General features: G+C 54.3%; 8 protein-coding genes across 8 annotated transcripts; 4 read left to right on the top strand and 4 right to left on the bottom strand.

Moving 5' to 3' along the window:
* Positions 1-35: 35 nt before the first annotated feature.
* On the top strand, positions 36-7,701 carry POL2 (DNA polymerase epsilon catalytic subunit; the record flags this gene model as incomplete). Its single annotated transcript, XM_076680919.1, has 14 exons — positions 36-206; positions 277-363; positions 425-556; positions 632-727; positions 790-1,135; positions 1,203-1,402; positions 1,476-1,586; positions 1,654-1,859; positions 1,926-2,036; positions 2,110-2,290; positions 2,369-2,554; positions 2,622-3,543; positions 3,622-7,275; positions 7,352-7,701. 14 exons carry the CDS (start codon positions 36-38, stop codon positions 7,699-7,701), a joined length of 6,753 nt encoding a protein of 2,250 aa, XP_076531926.1.
* A 191-nt stretch (positions 7,702-7,892) lies between these two features.
* On the bottom strand, positions 7,893-8,931 carry EFM5 (protein-lysine N-methyltransferase; the record flags this gene model as incomplete). The annotated part of the gene is made up of 3 exons (XM_076680918.1): positions 7,893-8,144; positions 8,253-8,526; positions 8,594-8,931. The coding sequence occupies 3 exons, from the start codon at positions 8,929-8,931 to the stop codon at positions 7,893-7,895; spliced, it is 864 nt and encodes a 287-aa protein (XP_076531925.1).
* A 507-nt stretch (positions 8,932-9,438) lies between these two features.
* JCM15063_000845 (YqaE/Pmp3 family membrane protein) lies at positions 9,439-10,088 on the bottom strand (the record flags this gene model as incomplete). The annotated part of the gene is made up of 5 exons (XM_076680917.1): positions 9,439-9,542; positions 9,626-9,689; positions 9,755-9,782; positions 9,856-9,958; positions 10,070-10,088. 5 exons carry the CDS (start codon positions 10,086-10,088, stop codon positions 9,439-9,441), a joined length of 318 nt encoding a protein of 105 aa, XP_076531924.1.
* A 219-nt stretch (positions 10,089-10,307) lies between these two features.
* Positions 10,308-15,892, bottom strand: JCM15063_000844 (uncharacterized protein; the record flags this gene model as incomplete). Its single annotated transcript, XM_076680916.1, has 19 exons — positions 10,308-10,834; positions 10,904-11,132; positions 11,218-11,351; positions 11,421-11,640; positions 11,718-11,838; positions 11,917-12,016; positions 12,090-12,265; positions 12,331-12,530; positions 12,606-12,779; positions 12,860-13,055; positions 13,124-13,241; positions 13,318-13,429; positions 13,500-13,636; positions 13,720-13,811; positions 13,878-13,998; positions 14,065-14,257; positions 14,334-14,528; positions 14,600-15,601; positions 15,668-15,892. The coding sequence occupies 19 exons, from the start codon at positions 15,890-15,892 to the stop codon at positions 10,308-10,310; spliced, it is 4,272 nt and encodes a 1,423-aa protein (XP_076531923.1).
* A 397-nt stretch (positions 15,893-16,289) lies between these two features.
* Positions 16,290-19,308, top strand: YME2 (Yme2p; the record flags this gene model as incomplete). The annotated part of the gene is made up of 5 exons (XM_076680915.1): positions 16,290-17,479; positions 17,558-18,181; positions 18,247-18,328; positions 18,402-18,897; positions 18,962-19,308. 5 exons carry the CDS (start codon positions 16,290-16,292, stop codon positions 19,306-19,308), a joined length of 2,739 nt encoding a protein of 912 aa, XP_076531922.1.
* Positions 19,309-19,663: 355 nt separating this feature from the next.
* JCM15063_000842 (actin family protein) lies at positions 19,664-21,834 on the top strand (the record flags this gene model as incomplete). Its single annotated transcript, XM_076680914.1, has 10 exons — positions 19,664-19,767; positions 19,859-19,979; positions 20,071-20,145; positions 20,227-20,350; positions 20,424-20,571; positions 20,669-20,824; positions 20,906-21,150; positions 21,245-21,380; positions 21,462-21,524; positions 21,627-21,834. 10 exons carry the CDS (start codon positions 19,664-19,666, stop codon positions 21,832-21,834), a joined length of 1,380 nt encoding a protein of 459 aa, XP_076531921.1.
* A 104-nt stretch (positions 21,835-21,938) lies between these two features.
* Positions 21,939-24,131, bottom strand: TEP1 (putative phosphatidylinositol-3,4,5-trisphosphate 3-phosphatase; the record flags this gene model as incomplete). The annotated part of the gene is made up of 8 exons (XM_076680913.1): positions 21,939-22,094; positions 22,180-22,737; positions 22,806-23,055; positions 23,134-23,391; positions 23,471-23,484; positions 23,558-23,816; positions 23,916-23,977; positions 24,045-24,131. 8 exons carry the CDS (start codon positions 24,129-24,131, stop codon positions 21,939-21,941), a joined length of 1,644 nt encoding a protein of 547 aa, XP_076531920.1.
* Positions 24,132-24,278: 147 nt separating this feature from the next.
* On the top strand, positions 24,279-24,940 carry JCM15063_000840 (ATP19 family protein; the record flags this gene model as incomplete). The annotated part of the gene is made up of 3 exons (XM_076680912.1): positions 24,279-24,286; positions 24,587-24,733; positions 24,805-24,940. The coding sequence occupies 3 exons, from the start codon at positions 24,279-24,281 to the stop codon at positions 24,938-24,940; spliced, it is 291 nt and encodes a 96-aa protein (XP_076531919.1).
* Positions 24,941-24,959: the final 19 nt, after the last annotated feature.

The raw sequence follows: 24,959 nt of genomic DNA, 5'->3' as shown, positions 1-24,959 counted from the left end.
GACGCGTTCAAACTCGAGAGTCGCGTTGCCAAGCGATGGGGAAAGCGTTCAACAAGTTTGCCGGTCGAGGGGGCAACGGGAGAGGCTCGTGGAGGGGCGGCGCACGCGGCGGACGTGGTCGAGGGCGGGGCGGACACACGGGAGGAACGATCCTCAAGACGGAGCAGGACGGCACTCGCATGGACGACCGCCAAGACGACTCCAAGGTAACACACTCTTGACTCTGTTGCGGTTGATCGCTCCTAGCAAGCTGACGAGCGGCCGTTGCCCTTTTAGGTGTGGGACGAGCTCGACGAGAAGCTCGGGTTCCCCAAGTTCTCCCAAGGCGCACCTCAACAGGGCTGGCTCGTCAACATGAAAGAGGTACGCATTGCTCGAGCGATTGCGTACAGCCGAGACCGCTACTGATACGCCACCCCTGCAGACTCTCGTCGTTGACGATTCGGGCGCAAAAGTCACTACCAAAGCCGGCGTCGACCACTACTTTATCCAGGACGATGGCGCCATGTTCAAGAGCACAATCTCGTACGAGCCATACTTTTACATTGCTACGAGGGTGCGTCCTTCTCCGCTTCTTGTTCTCATTCGACAAAGTACGCGCTCGTTGCCAACACGCTTTCTTCGCCTGCAGGCTGGACAAGAGGGACAAGTCGAAGAATGGATCATGCGCAAGTATGAAGACTTTGTCACCAAGCTCAAACGCGTGCGCAAAGAGGATCTCAGACTCGTGCGCGCTTCTCCCGTCCCCCAAAACGCTTCCTCGCTCATGCAGCCTCTCTCGATGAATAGCCGAATCACCTCTTGGGATACCGGCGAGAGTATATCGCACTGTACTTCCGTAACCAGAATGACCTGTTCACCGTCCGTCGCGATCTCTTGCCCCTCGCGAACAAGAATCGAGAACGACTCGACGCGGTCGACACTTATGCCGAAGTCGTCGCGTCTGAAGGCAATTTCGCCAACCTGGGCTTGGACTACGACATGGAAGACGCTTACGGAGCGGGCGGTGCCGGTGGTAGAGGCGCAAGCGGATTCGCGAAAGAGGCCGGAGCGAAACAGGGCAAACCCGAGGATGCAATCCTCGACATTCGCGAGTACGACGTGCCGTACTATTTGCGAGTCGCGATCGACAAGAGTCAGTATCACCACTCCACTCCCAGTAGGGTTGTTCGCTGGCCAAACATTGACGGTTTTGATTGCAGATATTCGAGTCGGATTGTGGTACGAAGTGACCCCGTCGCAAGAAGGCGGCGAAGTCTCGTTTAGGCGGCTCGAGGAACGTGTCGCACGTGCTGAGCCGGTCGTGCTCGCCTTCGATATCGAAACCACGAAAGCGCCGCTCAAGTTTCCGGATCAGATGACCGATCAGGTCATGATGATTTCGTACATGATCGACGGTCAGGTGCGCTGCAACGGCTTGCGAGTTCTACGGGATTCGAAATATCTGACTGACTAGTGATCTCGGTACTCGACAGGGTTTCCTCATCACGAATCGCGAGATTGTCAGTAGCGACATTGAAGATTTCGAGTACACGCCGAAACCCGACTATGAAGGACCGTTCGTGATCTTCAATGAAGCCGACGAAGTGCGTTGCAGTCTCATTCGCTCTGCGCGATGCGGACCCTAATCTGACCAGACAATGTATGAACCAGGCTGCGACGATTCGAAGGTTCTTTGAGCATTTCCGTGAAGCGCGACCAACGGTCGTCGCAACCTACAACGGAGACTCGTTCGATTTCCCATTCCTGCTCGCACGAGCGACAGTCCATGGGATTGACATGTATCAGGAGATCGGATTCATGAAGGACCAGGAGGAAGAGTTCAAGAGCCGGAGCTGCGTGCACATGGATTGCTTCCGGTATGTCCTTCCAGCGGTCTTCGTGCTCACCGCTGAGCAGTGTCTGAGGTTTTCGCCATGTTGCAGATGGGTCAAGCGAGACTCTTACCTGCCTCAGGGCAGTCAAGGTCTGAAAGCTGTCACGGTGGCAAAGCTTGGATACAACCCCATCGAATTGGATCCTGAATTGATGACTCCGTATGCTTCTTCCTGAGTGCCCTTCGTCTGCGTTTAGCAGCAACTGATCTCGTCACTTGTGCTCGTGGTTCAGGTACGCCGTCGAGCAACCGCAAGTGCTCGCGCAATATTCCGTTTCCGATGCCGTCGCGACCTACTACCTGTACATGAAATACGTTCACCCATTCGTCTTTTCGCTCTGCAACATTATCCCTCTCAACCCCGATGAAGTCCTCAGAAAAGGCTCGGGAACTTTGTGCGAGACTCTGCTCATGGTACGAACCCTTTGACAACTCTTATTTCATCTCGTTCACGATTCACCAGCAGCTCACGCCCTCACGCTATCTCAACAGGTTGAAGCCTACCGATCAGAAGTCATCATGCCAAATCGACACGTTGAGTCCCAGAGCAACATGTACGAGGGTCACTTGCTCGAATCCGAGACTTATGTCGGAGGTCACGTCGAAGCGCTCGAAGCGGGAGTGTTCCGCTCTGACATCTCGACCGACTTCAAGATCGTTCCGAGCGCGATTCAGCAGGTTTGTGTCATCTCGCTTGGGAGACGCCGCCCGCTATCGCCTGACAATCTTGCATTTTGCTATACAGCTCATTGACGATCTCGATGACGCCCTAACCTTTGCCCTCGCCAAAGAAGGAGGCAAACCAATAGCAGTCGACGAAGTGGCCAATTACGACGAAGTGAAAGATCAAATCGTGGCAATGCTCGAAGAATTGCGCGACAACCCACTTCGATCCGACACTCCGTTGATCTACCATCTCGATGTCGCCGCCATGTACCCCAACATCATGTTGTCGAATCGATTGCAACCCGATTCCGTCGTGACTGAAGCCGATTGCGCTGCATGCGACTACAACCGACCCGGCAAACAATGTCAGCGCAAGATGAAATGGGCGTGGAGGGGCGAATACTTCCCGGCAGCATTGGGAGAATTCAAAATGGTGCGCAACGCGCTCGAGCAAGAAACTTTTCCTCCGAAATGGCCCGGCAAACCCGAGAGGAGGTTCAACGAGTTGTCACCTTCGGAGCAAACCTCGTTGCTACACAAACGACTTGGTGACTACTCGCAAAAAGTGTACGCCAAGAAGAAGGAGACCAAGATTGAAACGAAGGAGACGATCATCTGTCAGCGCGAGAATCCGTTCTACATCGACACGGTACGCACGTTTCGAGATCGTCGATACACCTACAAAGGCTTGCACAAAGATTGGAAGAAGAACCTCGACAAGGCGAACTCGGGAGGATCGATCTCGGAAATCGTCGAGGCGAAATCTATGATCGTCTTGTACGATTCACTCCAGCTCGCACACAAATGTATCCTCAACTCTTTCTACGGTTACGTCATGCGCAAAGGCGCGAGGTGGCACTCGATGGAGATGGCAGGCATCACTTGCTTGACGGGTGCTTCGATCATTCAGATGGCGCGCAAGCTCGTCGAACAGATCGGACGTCCCCTCGAACTCGACACAGACGGTATCTGGTGCATGTTGCCGAGCTCTTTCCCTGATGGTGACTCCTCTCCTTCGGACTCGTTCTCCGCGTCAACCTTCAGTCAGGACTGACAGCTCCTCTTATTCTGGCCCGCAGGGTTCACGTTCAAGCTCAAGAACGGTGGCAAGTTCGGCCTCTCGTATCCATGCACGATGCTCAATCACCTCGTCCACAAAGATTTCACAAACGAGCAGTATCACGAGGCTGGCGACGACGGCCGGATGGTGGTGCGGTCGGAAAACTCGATCTTCTTCGAGCTCGATGGACCCTACCGCGCAATGATTCTGCCATCTTCGAAGGAGGAGGACAAGCTGCTCAAGAAGCGGTACGCAGTCTTCAACGAGGATGGCTCGCTCGCTGAACTCAAGGGGTTCGAAGTCAAGCGACGAGGAGAACTCCAGTTAATCAAGACGTTCCAGTCGCAAATCTTTGAGAAATTCTTGCTCGGTGGTACTCTCAAAGATTGCTACGCCGCCGTCGCGACGGTTGCAGACAAGTGGCTTGACGTGCTCTTCACGAAAGCTCATAGTCTTCCCGACGAGGAGCTCGTCGACCTTATTGCCGAGAACCGATCAATGTCCAAGACCCTCGCCGAATACGCCGGACAGAAATCGACGTCGATCAGTACCGCACGACGTCTCGCCGAGTTCCTGGGCGAGCAGATGGTCAAGGACAAAGGTCTCGCGTGCAAGTTTATCATCTCGTCAAAACCGATGGGCGCTCCAGTCACCGAACGTGCGGTCCCCGTCGCAATCTTTTCGGCCGAGCTGAGTATCAAACGACACTTCCTGCGTAAATGGCTCAAGGACAACAGTCTCGAAGACTTTGAGCTGCGATCGATCCTCGATTGGGACTACTACATTGAACGACTCGGTTCCGTCGTCCAGAAGCTCATCACGATCCCAGCCGCGCTGCAGAAGGTCACGAATCCGGTCCCACGCATCCGCCATCCCGATTGGCTGTTCCGACGAGTCGCCAGCCTCGACGACAAGTTCAAGCAGCATCGCGTCGACGAGATGTTCGCCCGCCAAAAACCCGTCATGCGCACCGAAGAGGAAGAGATCGAACACCAAGCCCGACTACAAGAGAGTGCCGTTGCCGTGCGAGAACCTACACCCGAGCTTGTTCCGGCGCCTGACATGACGAAGGACTATCCGGCATGGATCGCCTATATGAAACCAATCTGGCGCCAGAAACGCAAAGCGCTGCTTTCGGCGTCGCGAGGAGGAGGATTCGGCACAAACAGCGGAACGCTCGGATCCATGATGAACCAACACTCAAGCATGCTCTCGTCTTCCGTGTGGGACATTGTTCAAATCTCGCCCGTCTCGGATCGTCCCGGCGAATTCCGGATGTGGCTCCTCATTCGCGACACTCTCCAGTCCGTGCGACTCCGCATCCCCCGTCAATTCCTCGTCAACTTTATCGATCTTCCAACGGAAGCAGACGCCTTTCCTCCATCGTGCCAGGTCGAAGCCATCTCGCGGACGCTGCCGAGGAACCAAAGGGCACTCAACCTGGTACAGATGACGACGACTGAGGACGAATATCTGCGGGACGAGGCTCTGTACGCCGAACTGCTACACGGTCCGACTGTCGATGGCGCGTACGAACTGCAAGTTCCGCTCATCACGCGTGCCCTCCTTCACCTTGGCTCGAGTTGCGTACCCGACGCGAGCAAAGGCGTTACGCTCAACCGAGGCCTTGATCGGCACTTTGCGCTCGACGATCTCAAACGATCCGAGTCTTCTCTGAGTCGCCGTCGTTATCTCGACAAAGGGCGCAACCTTCGCTACACCTACCTGTTCCATCTCACGAACGATTTCCGACACGTTTTTGGTCTCTTCCTCCCCGATGGCACCGCCAAAGTCTATGTGGTCGAACGAGGTCGTGCTCGCGAGATACCAGATCTCGAGAAGTACTATTCCGAGCAGCGGCGCAAGAAGCGAGCAATCGAAGAGGAGCGCCTCCGACAGGACAAGGGAGCCAAACGCTCTAACGCCGTGTTTGAGTACAATGATACGATCTCGATTGACGCGAGCTATCCAAGCTCGGAAGAAGTCGCCCTTCGCGCCATCTCGCGCGAGCTCAAAGCGCTCGCCTCTCAGCGCTCTATGGTATCCCTTCTAGTGATCCACTCGCCTAAACCCCGCGCATATTTCGACGAACGCATTCCCGGCTCGAGCTTGTTCCCGATCATCACAATCCAATCCTCGCGAGCCGACAACACCTTCCCGTCAGCACTCGCTTGGCAGGCTCCGGCGTGTCGAAAGATGATTCACCACTATCTTTCCGCTGCGATCTGGATCGGGGAGCGCATCGACCTCGCCGATCGATTCGATGTGCCTGTGGGCAATCTCGAACAAGATGTGCCTTTCTTCCTCGCCGACATTGACTTTGCCCGGCGATTGCACAAAGCCGGTCTTGTCCTGTGGTGGTCTGCCGGAGCTCGACCCGATCTCGGCGGCCGGGAGGCAGATGCCAATGCAGCATCGCTGGCAGACGAGCTCGCGAACCCCGAAATCGGTCGACCCGGATGCTACTCGAACGCATGTCTCGAAATTGACATCAAGAACCTCGCAGTCGATGCCGTTCTGCAATCGGCTTTGGTGTATGAACTTGAAGGCGGAGAAGGAACCGGTATCGATGAAGGCGCTCACAACCTCGACGAATACGCAAAGGGCACGGCACATGCGCCTCATTCTCTTGGCGACGCCATTCTGCCAACACAAACCTTCAACATGCTCCGCTCGATGCTCAAGTCGTGGTCGCTCGAGTCGGCGAAACCGAACGGTGGCCACTACATCGTCCTAATGGACCACTTCTGGCGATGGATCAGTTCGTCTAGCGCGAAACTGTACGACCCCGCCCTGTACCGCTTCGTGCATGGACTCATGCGCAAAACATTCAGCCAGCTTCTGGCCGAATTCCGCCGTCTCGGTTCCGAAGTCATTCACGCCGATTTTGGTCGCATCTTCCTTCTGACTTCGAAACCTTCGTCTTCGACCGCCTACGCATACGCCAACTATATCGTTTCATCCGTCACTACGCGAGAGCTGTTCCGCTACGTGCGACTCGACATTGTCAAGTTCTGGGATCAACTCTTGTGGATGGACGCTGCCAACTACGCTGGCATCATCTGCGACCATCCCGAACTCGACGAAGCCCCATTGAACGAGGTGGAGATAGACCTGAACTTCAATGTCATGTTCTATCTCCCTCCCGCCATCCAAGAACATTTCAATTCAGTAATCGGTCGCTTCGTAGCCGGCATGCTCACGGCCAAACGCCAACAAGGGTCAGAATTGCGCACGCCACTCCGACTTTTACAAAATGGACTAAATTCGGCACTGAAACCGACCCAGGCCATGAACGAGATTGGCAAGGAGGACGCCGCCGGGGACGATGCGGCAAAGGCCCTCGTGCGAGAAGACCTCACCCGTATGCTGCTGAAGGCGGTCAACAAGCTCAAGGAGATGCATGCCACCAAGGAAGATCCCGCCGCGTTTCAGTTCCCGCTCTTGCCTGGTTCGCACCTCAAACTGAAGAACCCCGTACTCGAGTTTATCAAGACGACGTGCGCCGTTCTCGCGCTGTCGAAGGATGTCGGAGAGGAGGTGGTCGTCCTCAAGCGCAACTTGCTCGACTTGATTAACGTGCGCGAGTTCGCAAGGGAGGCCATCTTCCATAATCCTTGTCTGCCCTTCAAAGTCCCGATGGTTGTGTGCAAGCAGTGCAACTCTATCCGAGGTTCGCTAACCCCTTTCGCCTATCTTCCTCGGCTCACGGGAGGACGCGGAAACTGACGATCTCGAGCTGTGCTTAGATCTCGACTTGTGTCGCAACACTACCTTCTTGGCGAAAGACCGTCCCTGGAGGTGCTTGAACGAAGCATGCACGGCCGAGTACGATCGTGCTTCGATCGAAGCAGTCGTGATCGATTCACTCCAACGCCGTATCGTATCGTACCAGCTGCAAGACTTACGGTGCAGTCGCTGCAAGACGATGAAGTCGGAAAACTTGCGCTCGACGTGCGACTGTTCGGGCGAGTACGTCATGGCCGAGACGAAGCAAGACTTGACGAGGCGATTGCAAGTAACGGCCAATGTAGCCGAATTCCACAAACTGTCGACACTCGGCTCTGTCGTCGAGATGTTGCAAGACCTGGTCGTCTAGGTTCGTTAATGTCGGCGTTCTTTTTCCGCTCGCGGACATCAGCTGACATTTCCCTATTTCTCCAAGATCAGATTACCAAGATTTGGGAAAGCTGTACAGGTTCTGTTGAGTAACATGTTGTCATTAAAATAGATTGTATCTCGTACTCTACCTCTCCATCTAGTTGTCGAGAGGAGCGACAGAGAGCTGTTCTAGAACACTGGATCATCCACAAGAGTCACTCCTTCCCGCTCTCCTTCAAACTTCCAACTGGTCCACACGCGGAACTCGTTCTGGATCCCTCCGGCATGCTCCACCCGGAGACTCGTCTCGTTGAGAGGTCCTATCGGGGCTTGCGAGTAGATCTTCGGTAGGGACGTGACCGATGTCGAGGTTAGGAGGATCAATTTGCCATCGGGTTTCAGGATGTTTTGCAATCCTTTCGAGAGATGCTGGTTCGTAATCTGTACGAAAACCAAAAAGATGCGTTTCTCAGTGTTCAGAACGATCAACGAGCGGGATCAAGGAACATTCCAAGGAGAAAGCGCAAAGAATTGGAAAGAGAGACTGACCTCGTTCAAGAATGGAGGGTCTGCGATCGCAATGTCAACCGAATTGAACAAGGTCGCAGGGATCTTGTCGGGTTCCTCCAAGTCGTAGTGTACGAACTTGCTGCCCAACAATCCGAACCTGCCATCGTACTCGAGCAACCACACATCGGGCAATGGGTTCTGGTTTTGAAACGCAACGTAGGATGTTGGGCAACACAGAAACGCGATTCGAGTTGAAGGTGTCGCGAACGAGTAGATGAATTTGCACAGTTGAGAAGCAAACGCAGCCGAGTACCTGTGAAAGAGAGTTCATGAGCACACGCGAGAGAGCAATCGAGACTAAGGAAAGAATTTCGACGTACCAGAACTGACTCAGTTGCCAGTCTTCCTGAAAGAGTTTCCTGAATTCGTCGACTGACATCATCTTGTCGTCTTCAGGGTCGACTTCGTCGGGTTCTCGAGATTCGAGGTCATCTTGATCTTGTTTCGATTCTCCTGCGTTGATCCGTTGCGCTTTGAGCATGCGTTTGTGAGCCTTCTCTTCGAGGTCCCGGAACTGTTGTTCTGTCTGTTCTCGTTCCTGGTAGAACGAGTTGAGAAGTGCGAGGGTTGAAGGATCGAGTGCTGGAGGAGGAGATCCCGATAGCGACTCGGAATCAGATCGATTGCCCTGTGTAGACATTGCGACAGGGTCTGACATGATGCGAATCCTCGACTTGTAGGTAGTGCTGTGAGGTAGAATGTCGCAAGACAAGGAGGAAGAAATAGTCAGGGGCTTTTTATTTGATCGACTTCTTCACTGCACCATGTTAGCTCCCAGATTGTCTAGTATGCCCCCCTGCGTTCATCCCGTCATCTTCACGAGAAGGCGAAACAACGCGGCAGATTGAGGAAATGCTTAATTTTGCGCCTGACTCCCTGACCCGCTCCCTTGCTTGCCCATTGTTGAGCCTGGAGGAGAAGCGCGTGGAGGACTATAGAGCAGAGCATATGTTTGAACCAAGCTGTAGGAACTGCCAATATCTTCGCAAGACTGATGCGGGGGCATCCTAGAAACTTGATTGGAAGAAAACGGGTTCAATTACGACTGAGACAGTATCATATATACAGAGTGTGAGCAGAGAAGGCTATGTTGAAGCAGTCGGTCGCTCGTTGGGTGCGCTTGAGCAAGGTGAAAGGCTTTAGCCCGTTGAATGAATATTGTCGATTACTGGGTCGCTCCATATCCGCCGGGTCCAGCACCATACGCAGGTTGTTGAGGGTGACCGTACGCAGGAGGAGCATGTCCGATCGGGGCATACTCGCCGTTGCCTAGTGACAAAGAGCATGAAGAATCAGTTTCGAAAGTGCCATTACGCGGAATGCGATTGATCCGTCGAGGGTGAACGACGCACCCATGTAGTGGTAACCACCCTTGCCGTAACGCTCTTCGGCTTGGGCGTTCTTGTAGATTAACCACTGAGGACAGACATGGTCAGTTCCGCGCCAGCGTAGCAGCTTGATTTGGGGAAAGAGTGACTCACGAAAGCGTGGATGTGTCCCGGGATGAACCTGTGTCGCAAGCGTCGCGTCTCAGCCTCAGTACAAAAGCCGGAACAACAAGCGAGTTGGGAGAGGAACGGACCCGAGAAGAGTGAGAGCAATGTTGATTAACAGGTCACACGAGCATCCAGTCAAGATGCCCGCTGCGGCAGGAGGGAACACGATTGCGACCAGGATGAGGATGACTGTTACCACGCGTTGATAGATCAGCTGAGTTCTAGATAGGCTGCGGATGACGGCGAGAGGCGTGACGATGGCTTGAGACAGCCAGTCAGCGCAAAGGGCCAGCTACTCACTGTCGGAGGTACGGGCCATGTTGCTGTTGTTGTCTAGGATCGTATAGGGAGACAAATAGCGAGCGGAGAATCGGTTGAAAAGATGAGAGGCGGTGCCCGGAGCCAAAGCGATGACGACAATTTCCACAAAAATTAAATTGCCCACACATGCTCGTACACAGAGGAGAGGTATCGCTGAGGCCACCATACAGACAGGCAGGGTATACGATCTTTAACGTGATCGACCGCCTGAACGCGGTCATCTTGCTTCACACAACTTAAGCATCTTGCGCTCCAACGCATGGCCCCGTTCCCGTTCCGCCCACAGCTGGTTGCGAGGGTCTCTCCGTGCAGGTGTCCATGCTTTCCGGCGTCTGTCCCCTTGGGAAGCCGAGACCTGCGACAAATCGACGAGTCGTGGAGTCGCCAAAACGAGTCTCGCCTCTTGCAACAGCAGCTTGGACCGAACCGCGAACGATTGCGGCGCGAGTGCCTTTGGATTCGATTCTGACCTGCGCGAGAGCGAGCTCGTACCGGTCGGACCCGCTTCGTGTTCCGAATCGGAGCACGGTTCGGGCGTGAGTGGCGGTGTCGGCGGCAGTTCGAACAGCGGGATCGCGTCGAGATCGGACAGGAGATCTTGCGATTTGAGGTACGAGTTTTCGGATCGCAAGAACTTGACGGCAGAGCGCAACGAGGTGATCTTGTCGACGAGGTATGCGGTTTCCAGGTTGCCTTCGTATGCTGCAGGGTCGCCTCCAGCTCCTGAAGCTGATGCCGTACCATCTGTTCAAACCGATTGGAATTAGTACATGTCGCAAAAGGGACAACATGACGCGCGCGCGTGAGACGCACTCGTTTTCTCGCTGGCGCCGACATTCTGTTTGAGCTTGACGAGTTCTTGCTCCATAGCATCGAGGTCGCGCTGGAGTACCTCATTCGCCTCCTCGTACGTGCGTTCTTGCTTGCGACTCTTCGCGAGATCGGTTTCGAGTTGAGCGAGCACATCGGCTTGCTTCTTGACCCCTTCGAGGCGTTTCTCGAGCAACTCGATTTTGACTGCGCTTTCCTGGTACGCTTCCTCCTGTAATTTGAAAGGAAGAACAAACGAGAGTCTCGTCAGCTAACGCGGAAAGCCACCTGTTCCCCAGTACCGGGTCTCGACTTGCCTTGGTTCTGACCTCTCGTGCAAGTTCTCGCATCTCTTCGTTCAACTGGATCACTTTGCGCTCGGCTTCGACATTTATTGCCGCATCAGACTGAATTTGAGCGACCCGGGCCATCCAAGGAGCAGAGTACGATACTGCGCACGATAGCATCGAGCCATCAGTTCAAATGGAACCGGAAAAAAAAAGGTAGAGACGGTTCATACGTTGAACAACGCGCTCGGCCTCGAGAGACGCGGACAAGGTCGTGCCTACATCCGTCACGAGCTGCACGACGAGCGAGTTGATCTCTTCGAGAGGTCGAGCCGACTGTTTGCCGAGTTCGACCGCTGCGATCTCTTGAGCAATCGAGACGAGCGCGTTGACCTCGAACGGTTGCTTCGTCGCGCGAATCTCGGTACAATAGGCGGAAACGTCGGATCCGAGCTGTTGTTATCAGTGACGAAAAGTTCAGTCATTCCGCGCATCGAACGCTGCAACAGAGTAGTGCGACCTATGCTGACCTTTGAGACTGCTTGGGCAATTGCGGTGCTGTTGTATGCAAGAGTCTCGAAGCCCTCGGCGTGTTCAAGGCCGATGGCTGAAGAAGCTGAAACGAGATCGTCGAATCTTCGAAGCAATTTTCTGATTTTGTGCAATTCTTTTCGTCAGCTCTAGGCGATACCAGCTCTGTCTAGGGCAATTAGGAGACAGATGACCGACTTTGTGACGACTTTGGCATTGCGGGCGTGGTTGACAAGGTTCTGAAGAGGCTTGAACACAAGATCGTCCAAACTTGCGTCCCCGAGTTGCAGTTCGATCTCTAGATCCGACAAGCAGAGATCAGATTAGTTTCAGTGTGAGGATAGAAAGCGTAGATCCCGGTCGAGACGAACCTGGGTCTTGGGAAATTGCCGCAATGGTTTGTTTCGTGAAACCGGCGGCGACCGCAATAATATCGAAATCGAGGTCGAGGGTGGCGACACATGACACTTCACGTTCTGCAAGATCGAGTGTCGGGTCGAGATCGGCGAGGTGGGTTTCCGCGAGGTGTTCCGATTGCGCGATGAGGCTGGTGAAAGCGGTCCAGAATCGTCAGGGATCAGTGCGCGGTCACTGAGCTGCGAGATGGCTCACCCGTCGAGATCCCGGCCACAGTCGATGGCCTTGAACTCCTCCTTGCGCAAGAGCTCGATGAACCCGTCGAGCTTCTTCTCGTTCGAAGCGAGTTCTCGATAGACCCTTCCCATCTTGAGGAAGATTTCCGGCGAACACCGTGTCAAATTAGCGGCGAAGCGTTTGTTGAGCGAAGCGTAATGTCCGAGCTTTGCTCGAGTCTGGGTTTGGAAAGATCCGTCACATAACCTGGTTAGAGATTGAGTAGGATTGAGGCAAGCTCAGAACCGGCTCACTTCGCAGATTCCAACAAAGTCTTCAGGTACGATTCCATCGAGGGCTTCGTTGATCGACATATTTTGCTCGATCGAAGTAGTCAGTAGATCGGATTTGTATGCGAGGCGGTTGAAGAACAAGAGGGCTTCGACTGCATCGGAGTCAGACTCGAAGAACGCATGGAGCAAGTACGGCTGTCGCGATATCACAAGTGAGAGTTAGTCAGGTTGTTAAGTGAGCCTAGCGATTTGAACGGGTATATCGTGAGACTGACCTTGACTATCGCGAGATGTTCGGAAGCTTGTTTCGCTTCGAGCTTGCGCAATTCGAGATCGATCGCTTTGACCTGACTCTTGAGGACCGAAGATTGAAGTCGCATGTTGAGGTTCAGCATGGCTTGAGATTGCGAAGACAAAGATTGTGATTCGGAAGCTTGAGTCGATTGCTGACGACGAAGCTCCTCGAGATCCCTGTGTTGGACAAGGTCAAGATTTGAGCTTCATCAAGAGACGTCGAATTTAGAAGGACTCTTCCGCACCCTTGAAGCGAGATGACGACTTCTCGGAACTGAGAGATGGTTCGCTCAAAATCAACACAACTGTCTTCAAGCGAATCGTTCCTCCGCTTGAGATCCTGAATCAGCAGATCCTTGAGATCTGCAGGGCGAAAGACGAATCTGGGTCAGAGGATATTTTGTAGGGAGATCTTTCAAATCCGGGTCGACTGTAGCACCTGATTCTTCCTGCAACTGCTTCTCCGTCTCGAGATGGCTCTCTTCAAGCTCGTCTGCCAGTTCGCGTAGCGCCTCAAGCTCCTCAATGTCAACTTTGAGAATTTCGTTATCCTGTTTGAAGAACAGTCCACATTAATCAGCGGCGAGAAGTGGGAGGCATAGATGTCGGAACATCACTCACATCTTGAAGTCTGATATTGCGGTCAGTGAGTTCCTCGAGCATGTCTTGGGCTTCGGCAGCGGCATCGAGTTGAGCTTTGAGCTCTTCGACTTTGGCCTCCGATTCCTCCAATTCGACAGCCATGTTGTCGAGATCGCCTGATTAAAAAAGAGATCTCCTGTTTGTCAAGCTTTCCTTCGGCAGACGAGACGAACACGAGACTGGGAACTCGTTTGCGCACCTTGCAAATCTGAACTGAGATCAAGTTCTTTCTCGAGCGTCTCGATCTTCTTCTTCGCCTCGGTTTCAGCCTCAGTGGTCAGGTCCCGCAGCCTGCAGGCGCAACGCTGATTCGTCAACGAATGTATGTGAGTTAAGGAGCAGCGCGCTTATACTGACCGGAGGAGAGCGTCTTTGAGACGTAGGTTCTGTTTCTCGAGCTGACGATAAGCGATGGAGGAAACGGCATTTCCCTGATCAGGATTGTCTCCTTCTTCCGCCGGAGGGCCTTCGAGACGAGCTGTTGCACGTGACCAGACTCTCAGACTCGGTTGAAACTCGTGAGCATAAGAATTTGTCTTTTTACCATTCTCTTCCCGGAACACTGTCACTTCAGTTTCGAGTTCTCCGATTCGTTCCTCGAGAGTCTTGCGTTGAGCTTTCTCCTCTTCGAGTTCGCTCTCGGCGATCTCCTTGTCGAGCAAGTGATGCTCGACTTGTTCCTGCAAATCTTCAAACTTGGACTGAAGCGATTCGAGTTCGATTCCCAACTCCTTGTTCTGTTCTCAAGAAAAAAAGAGAGACAGGTCAATTGACTATTTGCGGACGGCTTGAAGAAGAAGAGGTGATGCTGACCTCTCGTTTGATCTCCTTGTTTTCTCCAACGACGACTTCGAGTCGACTCTTGATCTTGTCTCGGAGTCGGTCCCACTCGGCCTGCTCGTCTTTGATCTTCTCGTACTCTCGAACCTTGTCCCGATCCTCGTTGCGACGCCGTTCGAGAATTTGAAGCCTCGTCGATAACGCATCGTATTCTCGTTTCGGGACCATCTGTAATCGGAACCGTCGATATCTATGAGATGAAATCAAACGGATAGAGAGAGAGACTAGGATATACTTACAGCTTCTGCAGCGGTTCTCCTCGGATCCGATCCTTTCAAACTCAACGGATCTTCCGGTTCTCCTCTCGTACTAGGTCCAAACGTACTCGAAGCGTGACTACTCGCGATCGATTCTGGTCGTTTGAACGGACTCCGAGTCCTGCTTTCTTCGTCTTGAACGGGTTCGTCTGGATCTTCAAGTTCGTCTCCATCCTGGTTGTGCAATTGTTCGTCCTGCATCGCTGCCAAACTCCCACGACTCAACGCTCTCACTCCGACGGTGGGTCTTGTCGTTCCGATTGATGATTTTGCCCCAGGGGTGATCCTGCTACTACTGCCTCCTGGTCTAGGGAGACCAGGTTGTCTCAACCCAGTTCCGATCCTCGAGACGGACGAAGACGATGTCGAAGAGATCCTCGAACTCGTACTCTCGCCACTCAAAGTCCTCTGCATGCTGCTAGTGCCACTGACAGCAGTCGTCGGAGTCTTGAGGGATGTCCTCGAAGGCGTGATCGAAGCTGGGTCGGTGGACGACGAGGATTTCAGAGTTCGAGTTGGGGTCGGAGTGGGGATCGGGGTCGATGGAGCAAAGTTTGGACGCGAGAGGGAAGGCGTTCGAGAAGGAGTTCGAGAAGTTGGAGCCGAGGTCGATGCAGGAGTAGCTGGGGTACGAGAGGTTGAGGAAGTTCTTGGGGTCATTGGAGGTGCTGGACGGGCGAGAGCAGCGGTAGGAGGAGCAGCAGCAGGAGCGCTGCGTGCGATCGAGGAAGATCGACGAGGGGAAGCCGTCGCGATCGTCGTCGAAGTTCTCGAAGCGGACGAGGTCGAGGACGAGGGTCGTTTGAGCGAACTTGGTGCTGGAGGAGGAGGCATCGAGGACGAAGAGGAAGAAGTCGACGATAGGGGCCGCGAGATCGAGGTGCGGGAATGTGCGCGACTCGGGTTCGAAGCTGAGGACGAAGGGCGCGAGGACGTGGGTCGAGACGGGGGCAATTTGAACGTCTCTCCCACTCGAGCGTCGTCCTATGATTGCAGGCGACTCGTGAGCATACGGGAAAAGGAAGGACATGGCACGAGAGGAGAATGTACGTCGGGCAGGAGGGTCACCATGCGATCGCGCACAAACACGCCCGAATTGGGCGGGCAGGTAAAGTAGCGAGTCCCCGCGACGGATCCGTCATTCTTGCCGGCGGGTACGTCGAGGTGGACGCCGACCCATTTCCCGGTCGCGAACAAGGTTGGGCCAACGAAGCGGACCACGCCCGGTCCCGAAGACGTCTCGACGCGCGCATTGAGCGGGATCACGACGCTCATGGTCTCGTCGGTCGGGCTGGGTCGGGTCGGGAAGCGTCTGGGTCGAGGCTCGACCGTCGACGAGTGCGGCTCGCGGCTTGAAGGCTACGACCAATCTGTATGGCCCGTGAGCGAGGCCAAGCCCACGATGTAAGCTGTATTCGGGTTCGTGTCGCAGAGTATCGCCCGATAGCTTGTTATGATAGCGCGAGTCGCGGTGAGCGGGACGAGACGCGTTCTCTCTCTCGTCGCTCGTCTACACTTGCTCGCTGCGCCCACACACCTTTGTCGGACACTCGAGCAGTTCCTCAAAGGTAGATCAGAGACGCGTCCTGCCCTGCACGAGACGCCGGTGAGTGTCTCATTCATTCGCATTCGACTCTTTCGCCCATCTCGCTCTCGCCTCGTTGTCCAGACCATGCTGCGCCTGCATGCACTCGGCCGGAGCGTACCAGTTCGCACGTTGACGCTGCACCGCTTCGCCTCGACCGTCCCCCCGGTGTCGGAACCAGCGTCGACTCGCGCAGAGACCCCGGAAGCGACTCCCTCGCTCGACGATGCTCCCGCCCGCGAGCAGTTCTACCTCTACTACAACCTCGTGTTTCCCTTGCGCACGTCTCTGCTCGATCTGCGCTACCTCGTGACCCAGTTCCAGCGGCCACAACTCGTCGAGTCGTTGCGCTCTCAGCTCGCACCGATCCCGGATCGCTACCCGTCCCTCCACGTCGAAGAAATCAACACGCGCGAGAAGGACGGAGGAGCATTCGTCCGCTTCTCGTACGACCCGACCGTAACCGCAGCTCCCACCTCCGACCAGCTCGAACGCCTCGTCGCGCACGACGCTGGGACCCAGCTCGCCCACTCGACCAGTCCCAAGCCCTGGTTCCACGCATGGGCGATCTGGTCCCGCCAAGTCCCACGAACCTTCCTCGTGCGCGGAAGACCCTGGATGGAAGACATGAACCGATTCCCCTCGCGTGAGCTCGTCGTCGAGTTTGAAGGCCCCGAGATTCCACAGGAACGCCTGTACGACCTCTTCCGCCCGTACGGCAAGATTCACGACATTGTCCCGACTTCGCCCAAAGCCGCCTCGATCGTGTTCACCCACCTGCGCGCCGCGACCTCGGCGCGCAACTGTCTCCACTCGTCGCTCGTCGAGCCCTCGTCGCCCAACGTGACGACTCCGACCGTCTTGCGCATCTTGTACAAGCCAAAGCGTCATTTCGCCTACTTCCGCGACTGGATCACGAGTCACCCCAAGATTGTGCTTCCGCTGTTCGTCGCCTTGCTCGGCACCGTGTCGTACGCCGTGTTTGACCCGGTACGAGAACTGTTCGTTCAAGCCAAGATTGCCGGCACGTTCGACGCCGACAAGTACCGCGCGGTCCGGTGGCTCAAGAAGGAAACCCTCGGACGGCTCGGCCTGCGATCGAACGCTGCCGACGAAGCGTACGGAGCTGCGACGAGCGGGATCGAGAAAGAACGACAGGATGCCAAGGAGGACTTGAAGGCGTGGCTCAAGGGCAATCCCGAGAGTTTCATCACGGTTCAAGGTCCGAGAGGGAGTGGGAAGACTGCGCTGATCGATCAAGTTCTCGTCGATGGCAAGTGAGTTTACCCTTCTACTTACACGCTCCTCTTTCCCACGATCTGGACCCTGTTTGACGGCGTTCGATTCTCGTGCAGGAACATCTTGACGATCGATTGCACGAAAATCTCGAAAGCGGCTCGTTCCGATACCAAGCTCGTCTCGGAACTCGCGAGTGCAGTCGGGTACTACCCTCAGTTCGTCCTCGCAAGTTCACTCAACAACATGATCGACCTCGCTGCCGTCGGGCTGATCGGACAGAAAGCTGGATTCTCGAGCAACCTCGACACTCAATTGAAAGCGATCTTGGAAGTCACGGCGAGCGCGTTGGCGAAATTGTCGAATTCGATTCGGGCGAGGTCTCTCGCGGCGACCGCTTCGACCGCTTCGGCACGACAACACGTCGATCTCGAACGATCAATCGTGCGTCAACTCGAGAACGACGGTTCGATTCGAGATGGTCGCATCGACACGGTCGCTGGGAACGGCGCCATCTCGGAACTCGGTGCAGGGGTCGAGATCCCCGTAGTAGCGGCGATCGAAGGTCAAGCCGAATCGATCAAGGAGGAGAAACTCGAGATCGTCGGACCTAGGAGCAGCGAGCTCGTGCGAGAAGCATCAAAGACTTTACGAGATGGCAAGACGCACACTGCTGAGAATGGGCAGGAGATCCGCGAGCGCGAGCGCGAGATGGAGAGATTACCAGTCGTGGTCATCAAGGGGTAAGCGCAATGTTGGCGCCTTGTATATGACAGTAGGAGATGCTGACTTTTGGACACATGTGTAGGTTCGCAGCAAAAGGCGAAGCGAAACAAGAAGTGCTGTGGGACGTACTGAGTGAATGGGCGGCCGTGCTTGTCGAGAATCAGGTTTGTCTTCAGATCCCAGTGATTGCCCATACCGAAAGTCGTTCGCTCACGATTTGCTCTTCTTGGGGAACAGATCGCTCACGTCATCTTTACGTCCGACTCTCCGACCCTTTCGAAACCGCTCGCGAAGGCGTTGCCTTCGAAACCGTTCAACTCGATCAATCTGACCGATGCCTCGCCAGAAGCTTCTCTCGCGTACGTCGCAGGGAAACTCGACCCGAAACTTTTGCCTCCGACGACACACGCGTCGGTTGCGCGACTCGGAGGTCGACAGACCGATCTCGAGCTGTTGATCGAGAAGGTTCGTGCGGGACAACAAGTCGAAGAAGCAACGGACGACATTGTGTACCGTTCCGCGACCGAGATTCGCAAGAACTTTTTCGGGGACGACGAGGAGGAAGCGAAAGGGTTGAAGTGGAAACGGGAACAGGCAGGAGCGATCATGCAAGGGTTGTGCAAACATGGAGAACTCAAGTACGCCGAGACGTTGATCAAGACGTTTGGAGGTGACGAGATGGCGTTGCGAGCGCTCGAGAATGCAGAAATGATCTCAATCACGCATCGAGATGGTGAGATTTGCAGTCGAATCCTGTACTGTCGCGTGTGACAATCACTCACCTTTGTGAGAAACAGGTCGACCCTCGATCATCAAACCTGGACGACCGGTGTACCGGTCTGCATTCGCACACCTTCTGTCGGACCCGATCTTCCTGTCGACCCTCGAGTACCGCACAGTCGTCGCAAGTCTTGCATCGGCTTCGAATGATCTGAAAGCGTCTCAAGCCGAACTGCTCGAGTTGTCGAAACTGTTTGTTCCCGATACAGGCAAGTGGAGTCTCGGAGGAGGTAGTCGCACTCCGAAAGAAGTCGAGAAGCGGGTCGCCAAAACCCTCGCGAAAATGAGAACTTCCGAGGACAAGGTCGAGAAGCTGGCACTCGAGAAAGATCGCCTGTTGAAGATCTTTGCCGAGAACGAGTGATCTCCTCTCAGGCCTCACTCCTTATTGTACATATCGTCATTCGCAGCTTTTGTACCTCTGTCTACACTGTATACCCATTGCATTTGATCTCGTGAATAGTCGCGACACAGTGATCGTTGAAACTGCTATGTAGCTTCGTCAGAGCGTCGAGGACCCGCAGCCAAACGCTTATTTTATTCACGAGGGAAGGGTTGAAGATCAAAAATGTCTTTGATCAGCTTTCAGCTTCCCGTCATCAAACCTGCACCAAATCAGCTTGCGCCTATCCAGACGTTCCAGTCTCGCCGCAGCTTGACCTACGCGACTGTACTTACCGGATTGCCAACAAAACCGAGTAGCGGCAGGGGCAGTGTTGATGGATCCATCTGTTCCGGTTCTCGTGTTCGACAACGGCGCTCACTCGATCAAATCGACGTTTACATCCACGAGCGATCCCTATGCGAGTATCTCGCCCGACAAGTCAGGCTCTTGTCCATCGATAATCGGCGTTCGCGTCTCTCGAATTCTTTCGCTCACTCTCGAAACTTGACGTTCTCTGCGAACTCTACAGGATCTCGGTCTTTCGGAATGCGATCGTCAGGAGCAAGACAGAGAAGCGCGTCTACGTTGCGGACGAGTGGGACCAGTGTCAGGATTTCGGCGGGTTGACGTTTCGCGTACCAATGGACAAAGTCAGTCGCACTCCCAGGTTTGGCCCGGTCCAGGTTGCGGTACGAACTGTCTAGTTTCCGCTGACTCGTGCTGCTCTCGTTGTACTATCAGGGGATCTTGAACAATTGGGACATTGAAAAACAAGTGTGGGATCGAGTGTTGAGCGGGCGTGGGAGAAGTATCAAGGTGAACCCCATTTCCCCCGAGACGGACGCGAATTTGTCGATCAAAGAGCTGACACAAGTCTGTCCGTGCGAATGGGAAAAGGTGGACCCTCGGTCGAGTTCAATCGCGATTACGGAACCCATGATGAACCTGCCCAACGTTCAAGAGCACTATGACCAGATGATCTTTGAAGAGTACGAGTTTCAGAATTACTTGCGTGTTCCAGGTACGTCAAGAACGAGAACATGTCGAATCCTGAAAAAGCGATTAGGGGCTGACTCGGGTCGACCTCTGTTCAGGGCCAGTGGCAGTACCGTATGGTCTCGACGCTCGAGGGTCGTTGCAAAACCCGTTACCAGAATGTTGTCTCGTCATTGATGCAGGGTTCAGCTTTACCCATGTTGTGCCAATTCTGAGAGGAGCCGTCATCAGTTCGGGCGTCAAAAGGCAAGTGATTCTCATTGCCCAGTTCCGCATCGCCCCAATCAAGAATTTCAGACTCTTCTCTGACCCTGATTCACCTCGGTTCGGGCCCCTGCAACAGGATCGACATTGGAGGCAAACTCTTGACAAACTATCTCAAAGAGCTCGTCTCATATCGACACTGGTACATGATGGATCAAACGAGTGTCATGGAGCATGCCAAGGAACAAGCATGCTACGTCACGACCCGTTGGGAACACGATTGGGAAGCCGCCAAGTATGTTCCCAGTCCTTCCACGTCAAACAAACAAGGGACACAACGTTCCTGATGCTTTCTCGCGTCCACCTCGAAAAACAGTGTTAACACCAATAATCAGGTGGTACGAACGTATGTCTTGCCAGATTTCACGCCCGAATCATCCAACAAACTGGGATATGTCCGGACCGGACAAACTCCCCCGCCTCGACCTCCAACACCGCCCCAAACGGACCAGGGTTCAGGTTATGCACAACCGGAAGCACCACAAGATGAGGAGCAACTGTTGTATCTCTGCAACGAACGGTTCACGGTTCCAGAAGTCTTGTTCAACCCGACAACTATAGGTGAGAATTTTTGCGTTTCTTCAAGATCCAGACCAATCCCTTCCCGAGACGCATTGACTCACTCAGCCCCGATCGGTTCGTCTTCGTACCGCAGAGTTGAATCAGGCGGGACTCGTCGAATCAATCGCAAACGCAATCAACACGTTACCGTATGAATTGCGAGGGATGTTCTGGAGCAACATCGTGTGCGTCGGCGGTAGCGCTGGGTTTGAAGGGTTCGGACCGCGATTGTCAGTGCCATTTCTCACTCTCGTCTCACCCATGTCTGGTCTCTCGACTCTGTGTACTGATTCGAGGGTCAAACGAGACAGAGAGAAAGATCTACGATCATTGGCACCGACCGAACATACCGTCAAAGTCACCATCTCAGCATCGTACGTTGTCTTTCCATTTTTCAAGGGGAAAAAGTTCCCCCAAAAGATGCAAAAACTTGTTGTTGACTCGTACGATTTCTAAACGTGTCCTCTGCCAAACAGACCGACGACGACGATCGCGTCTTGTCTCTCGATCGCCATGTCTCCTCCGTTCCTCCTTCAACCAACTTCGTACTCGCAAGGACCGTTGCGGGACAGTTTCGTCACTCGTCAAGAGTACCAAGAGAGTGGCAGTTCCGCGTGTCGGAGAAAGTTTGCGAGGTTCTACTGGTCCGACAAAGGACTCGAATCGGAATTGAATCGAGGATGAAGAAGGAGAAAAACAAGCGCAAATGTCGATCATCTTGGCAAAGATAGAGTCTTGTCTGATAGTAGTAGTGTCCTTTAGTATTACACAAGATCGAATTTGCTGCTCTATAGCCATCTCCATCCAATCTCGACTTGATCGATTCCGGCGAACTTCTTGACGAAGTCGAGGTCTCTCGCTTGCAACCTTAGAACGGCAAACGACGATGATGGTGAAGGTGGGGATTCAAACACTGGAATGAACCAACTGAGGGCCAAAGCGGCCTGATAACATCCCCAAGGAAAGGTTCGATGAAATGAGCGTGATTGCCTTGCAAAGGGGTATGAAGCGGGTTTGTCTCTAGCTCACCATAGTTGGGAGTTTGCCGTGTTTGTGACCCGTTTCACCGACGAGGAATTTGAGCATCAATTCACGTTCCCCATCGACAACGATGCCTCCGTCTCGTTCAACCTGTTCCTGTGCCCGATTCTGCGAGAGTTGTTCTGCGGAAGCGGGAGCGAGGTACGAAGTGTGCGGAACGAGCCACTTGTGCTTGCCGTCGGCGGCGGTCGAGGACACTTCGGTCGAGTGACGGGACAGGTCGATGGACGAAGGTGCGCGAGACGAAGGTGGGTATGGAGAAACGGTCGAAGCGGTCGAATCGTACGTTTCCAACGCATGTTCGTCCGTGAGGTCTTGCGGTAATTCAAGAGTCGATTGACTCGCGGTTCGGCGAGACCTGTCGGGAAACGTCTTCTCGTCGCTGCCGACTTTGATTGGGTGTTCGGTTTCGACGAATCCTCCGACGTGGACAAACATCTTGTCTCGATCATGCCAATCTGGATCTTGCGATTCTTGCTCACCGCGCACCACAGCCAGCTCTCGCTTCCTGAGGTCGTCTGCGATCGAATCTTTGTACCTCCAAACCTGCACGGATAGACATTGAGCGCCTACGTCGAATCTTGTTGAAACGGATCGCTGAGAGAACCGTTCACCTGGACCGCAATCTTGTCGTTTCCGACTCCCATGAACCTTCCTTGCGGTCCTTTTAATCCATCGCCTGTCACTTTGATGTACTCGAGCACGATCAATCGCTGAGGCGGTCCGACCTGCGATGAACGTGGATCATCGCCTTCGAGTAGTCTAGCCCAGTACCTCAGGAACCTACGCTGGGACGAGATCGACACGCCTAGGTTCTTGACTCCAGGCTTCATTCGACGTTGCGTGTGAAACTTGAGCAACCAACTGTCCGATAATTCAGTGTCAATTGCTCTCATGCTCGAACAAAGACTAGAGTGATTTGTTCAGGTTTTTGGTGCTCACTCGAGTTTCTCGTTCATGCCGAGTTGTTCCGCTTCGGCTTTTGTGTAATTGGGCAAGTCATGGGTCGTTATCGGATCAGTGCTGTCTTCCGCTTCGCCGGTACCTTGACCCTCGCCTGATGCTTCGTGTCCTTCGGCTTGGTCCTGCTGTTCAGTATCCGAGCGATCTTGAGGATCGAGATGCTGTAGGCGAGATTCAGAAGGTGTCGAAGGCAAGCCGGGGAGAGACATGAGAATCGAGATGGCAAATGTTCCCGATCTGAGTTTCGCGTGGTCCAATGTCAGTGACGGTTGTTGCACGGGAAACGAGCGCGCTGACGAGGATTTTCAGAATGTACCTTCCCTTGCCAGCCTGTCGAATGGCATTCGCGGTCAAGAGTGAGCATCGACAGTTGGAATCGGAGCGATGCGGCAGTTAAGCTCACCTTGCAGTGGATGACAATCACGTTGCGCTCGTCGTGGTTGTACCACGCTTGAGCTCGTTCGACCATGATCCTGAACATGCTGAGTGGGGGAGGATGGTGATCGGGCCACGGGAACCGTTCGACGGCATGGTTGCCAGGTTCGCGCTTGACTTGGTCGTGTACGATCTCGTTCGCGTCGTACGAGTTCTCGTACAGTGGACACAGGTTGAAGATGCGGTAGTGCGGTGCGTGCGGTTCGAGGAACTTGAGCACGTCGGACCTGAACCGTCCGCATTCGAAAGGCGGTGCACCACGCAACGAACCGAAGCCGTGAGCTCTGAGCGCGACGAGTTTGACGAGCTCGAGAGGGAGGACGCACCGTTTGTTACGATAGAGTGACGCAAGTCCCGAAGCAGGGTAGCCCATGATGATCATGCGGTCCTTTGAGAGAGAGAAGAGGAATGACGTTGGTAAACTGGACGAGCAGTGTAAGAGGTGGACAACTGACCGTGATGCGCACGAGGTCGAGGTCGAACCCATCCTCCTGGTACCTCGCCTTGCGCCCGCTGACAATTCCCCTGATCGTGTTGAGCATGTCGTCTCGAGAAGATGTAGAGTAGGAAATGTGAATAGAAACTGTATTGGCAAAGTCTACGGTGCAAATGTATTGTAATGTAATGCCCTGACCAACTACGCGCGAGAGCGAGTGCTCGCCTCTCCGCATCATCACTTCGGTTCCACCATGTCCTAGTGAGTCTAGCCCCTCCGCAAGCATGTTCGTCTCCAAGTCGCAGGGGCGGGCCGACTCGCTCGAGAGAATCGACGCGAATTGGCTCGTCCTACCCACTCCGACTCATCGCATCCATTTCCCCATTCGCGCACGCCTCCCCCTCCCCTTCTGTCGAAAGCACGAGAAACTGATCACGTTTTGTTCTCGTATCGCTCACCTTGCTCCGCTCTCTCGTCCGTCAAAACCGCGTTCATTGCCGCGTTCTCGCTTGATCAAAAACCATCACTCCTCGCTCTCGATCCACCCGCGTGTTTACCCAGCACTATCGCCGGCAAGAAGATCCTCAACGAGTACATCGCCCTCGGTGTCTACGGATTGACCGGTCTCGGTGCGTACGCTGCCATGTCGGGACCTTCGAAGAAGTCGGCCGTTCCCGAAACCGCTTCGGCCAAGGCCAACTCGACCTCGTAAGACTCTCTTGTCCCCGAGTCTCTTGACTCTCTCGAGCTGAACCCCATCTTTGGTTGTACGTTCTTAGTGAAGAGGAGACCGCCTTTATCCAAAACTTCATCAACGGCAAGTTGTTTACCGCCGCTCTCTCGTGTTTCACCTCGCTGACTGTTGCCATCTCTACAGATCTTGAGCACCAAGAGAAGGCCACTGCCAAGCACTAGATTCTTTATCCCTCCCCCC

This window comes from Sporobolomyces koalae, assembly GCF_050403365.1.
Source record: "Sporobolomyces koalae JCM15063 DNA, S_koalae_JCM15063T_v1_ctg49, whole genome shotgun sequence".
In the NCBI taxonomy this organism is placed as follows: Eukaryota; Fungi; Basidiomycota; class Microbotryomycetes; order Sporidiobolales; family Sporidiobolaceae; genus Sporobolomyces; species Sporobolomyces koalae.
This window is presented reverse-complemented; position numbering and strand designations above follow the sequence as displayed.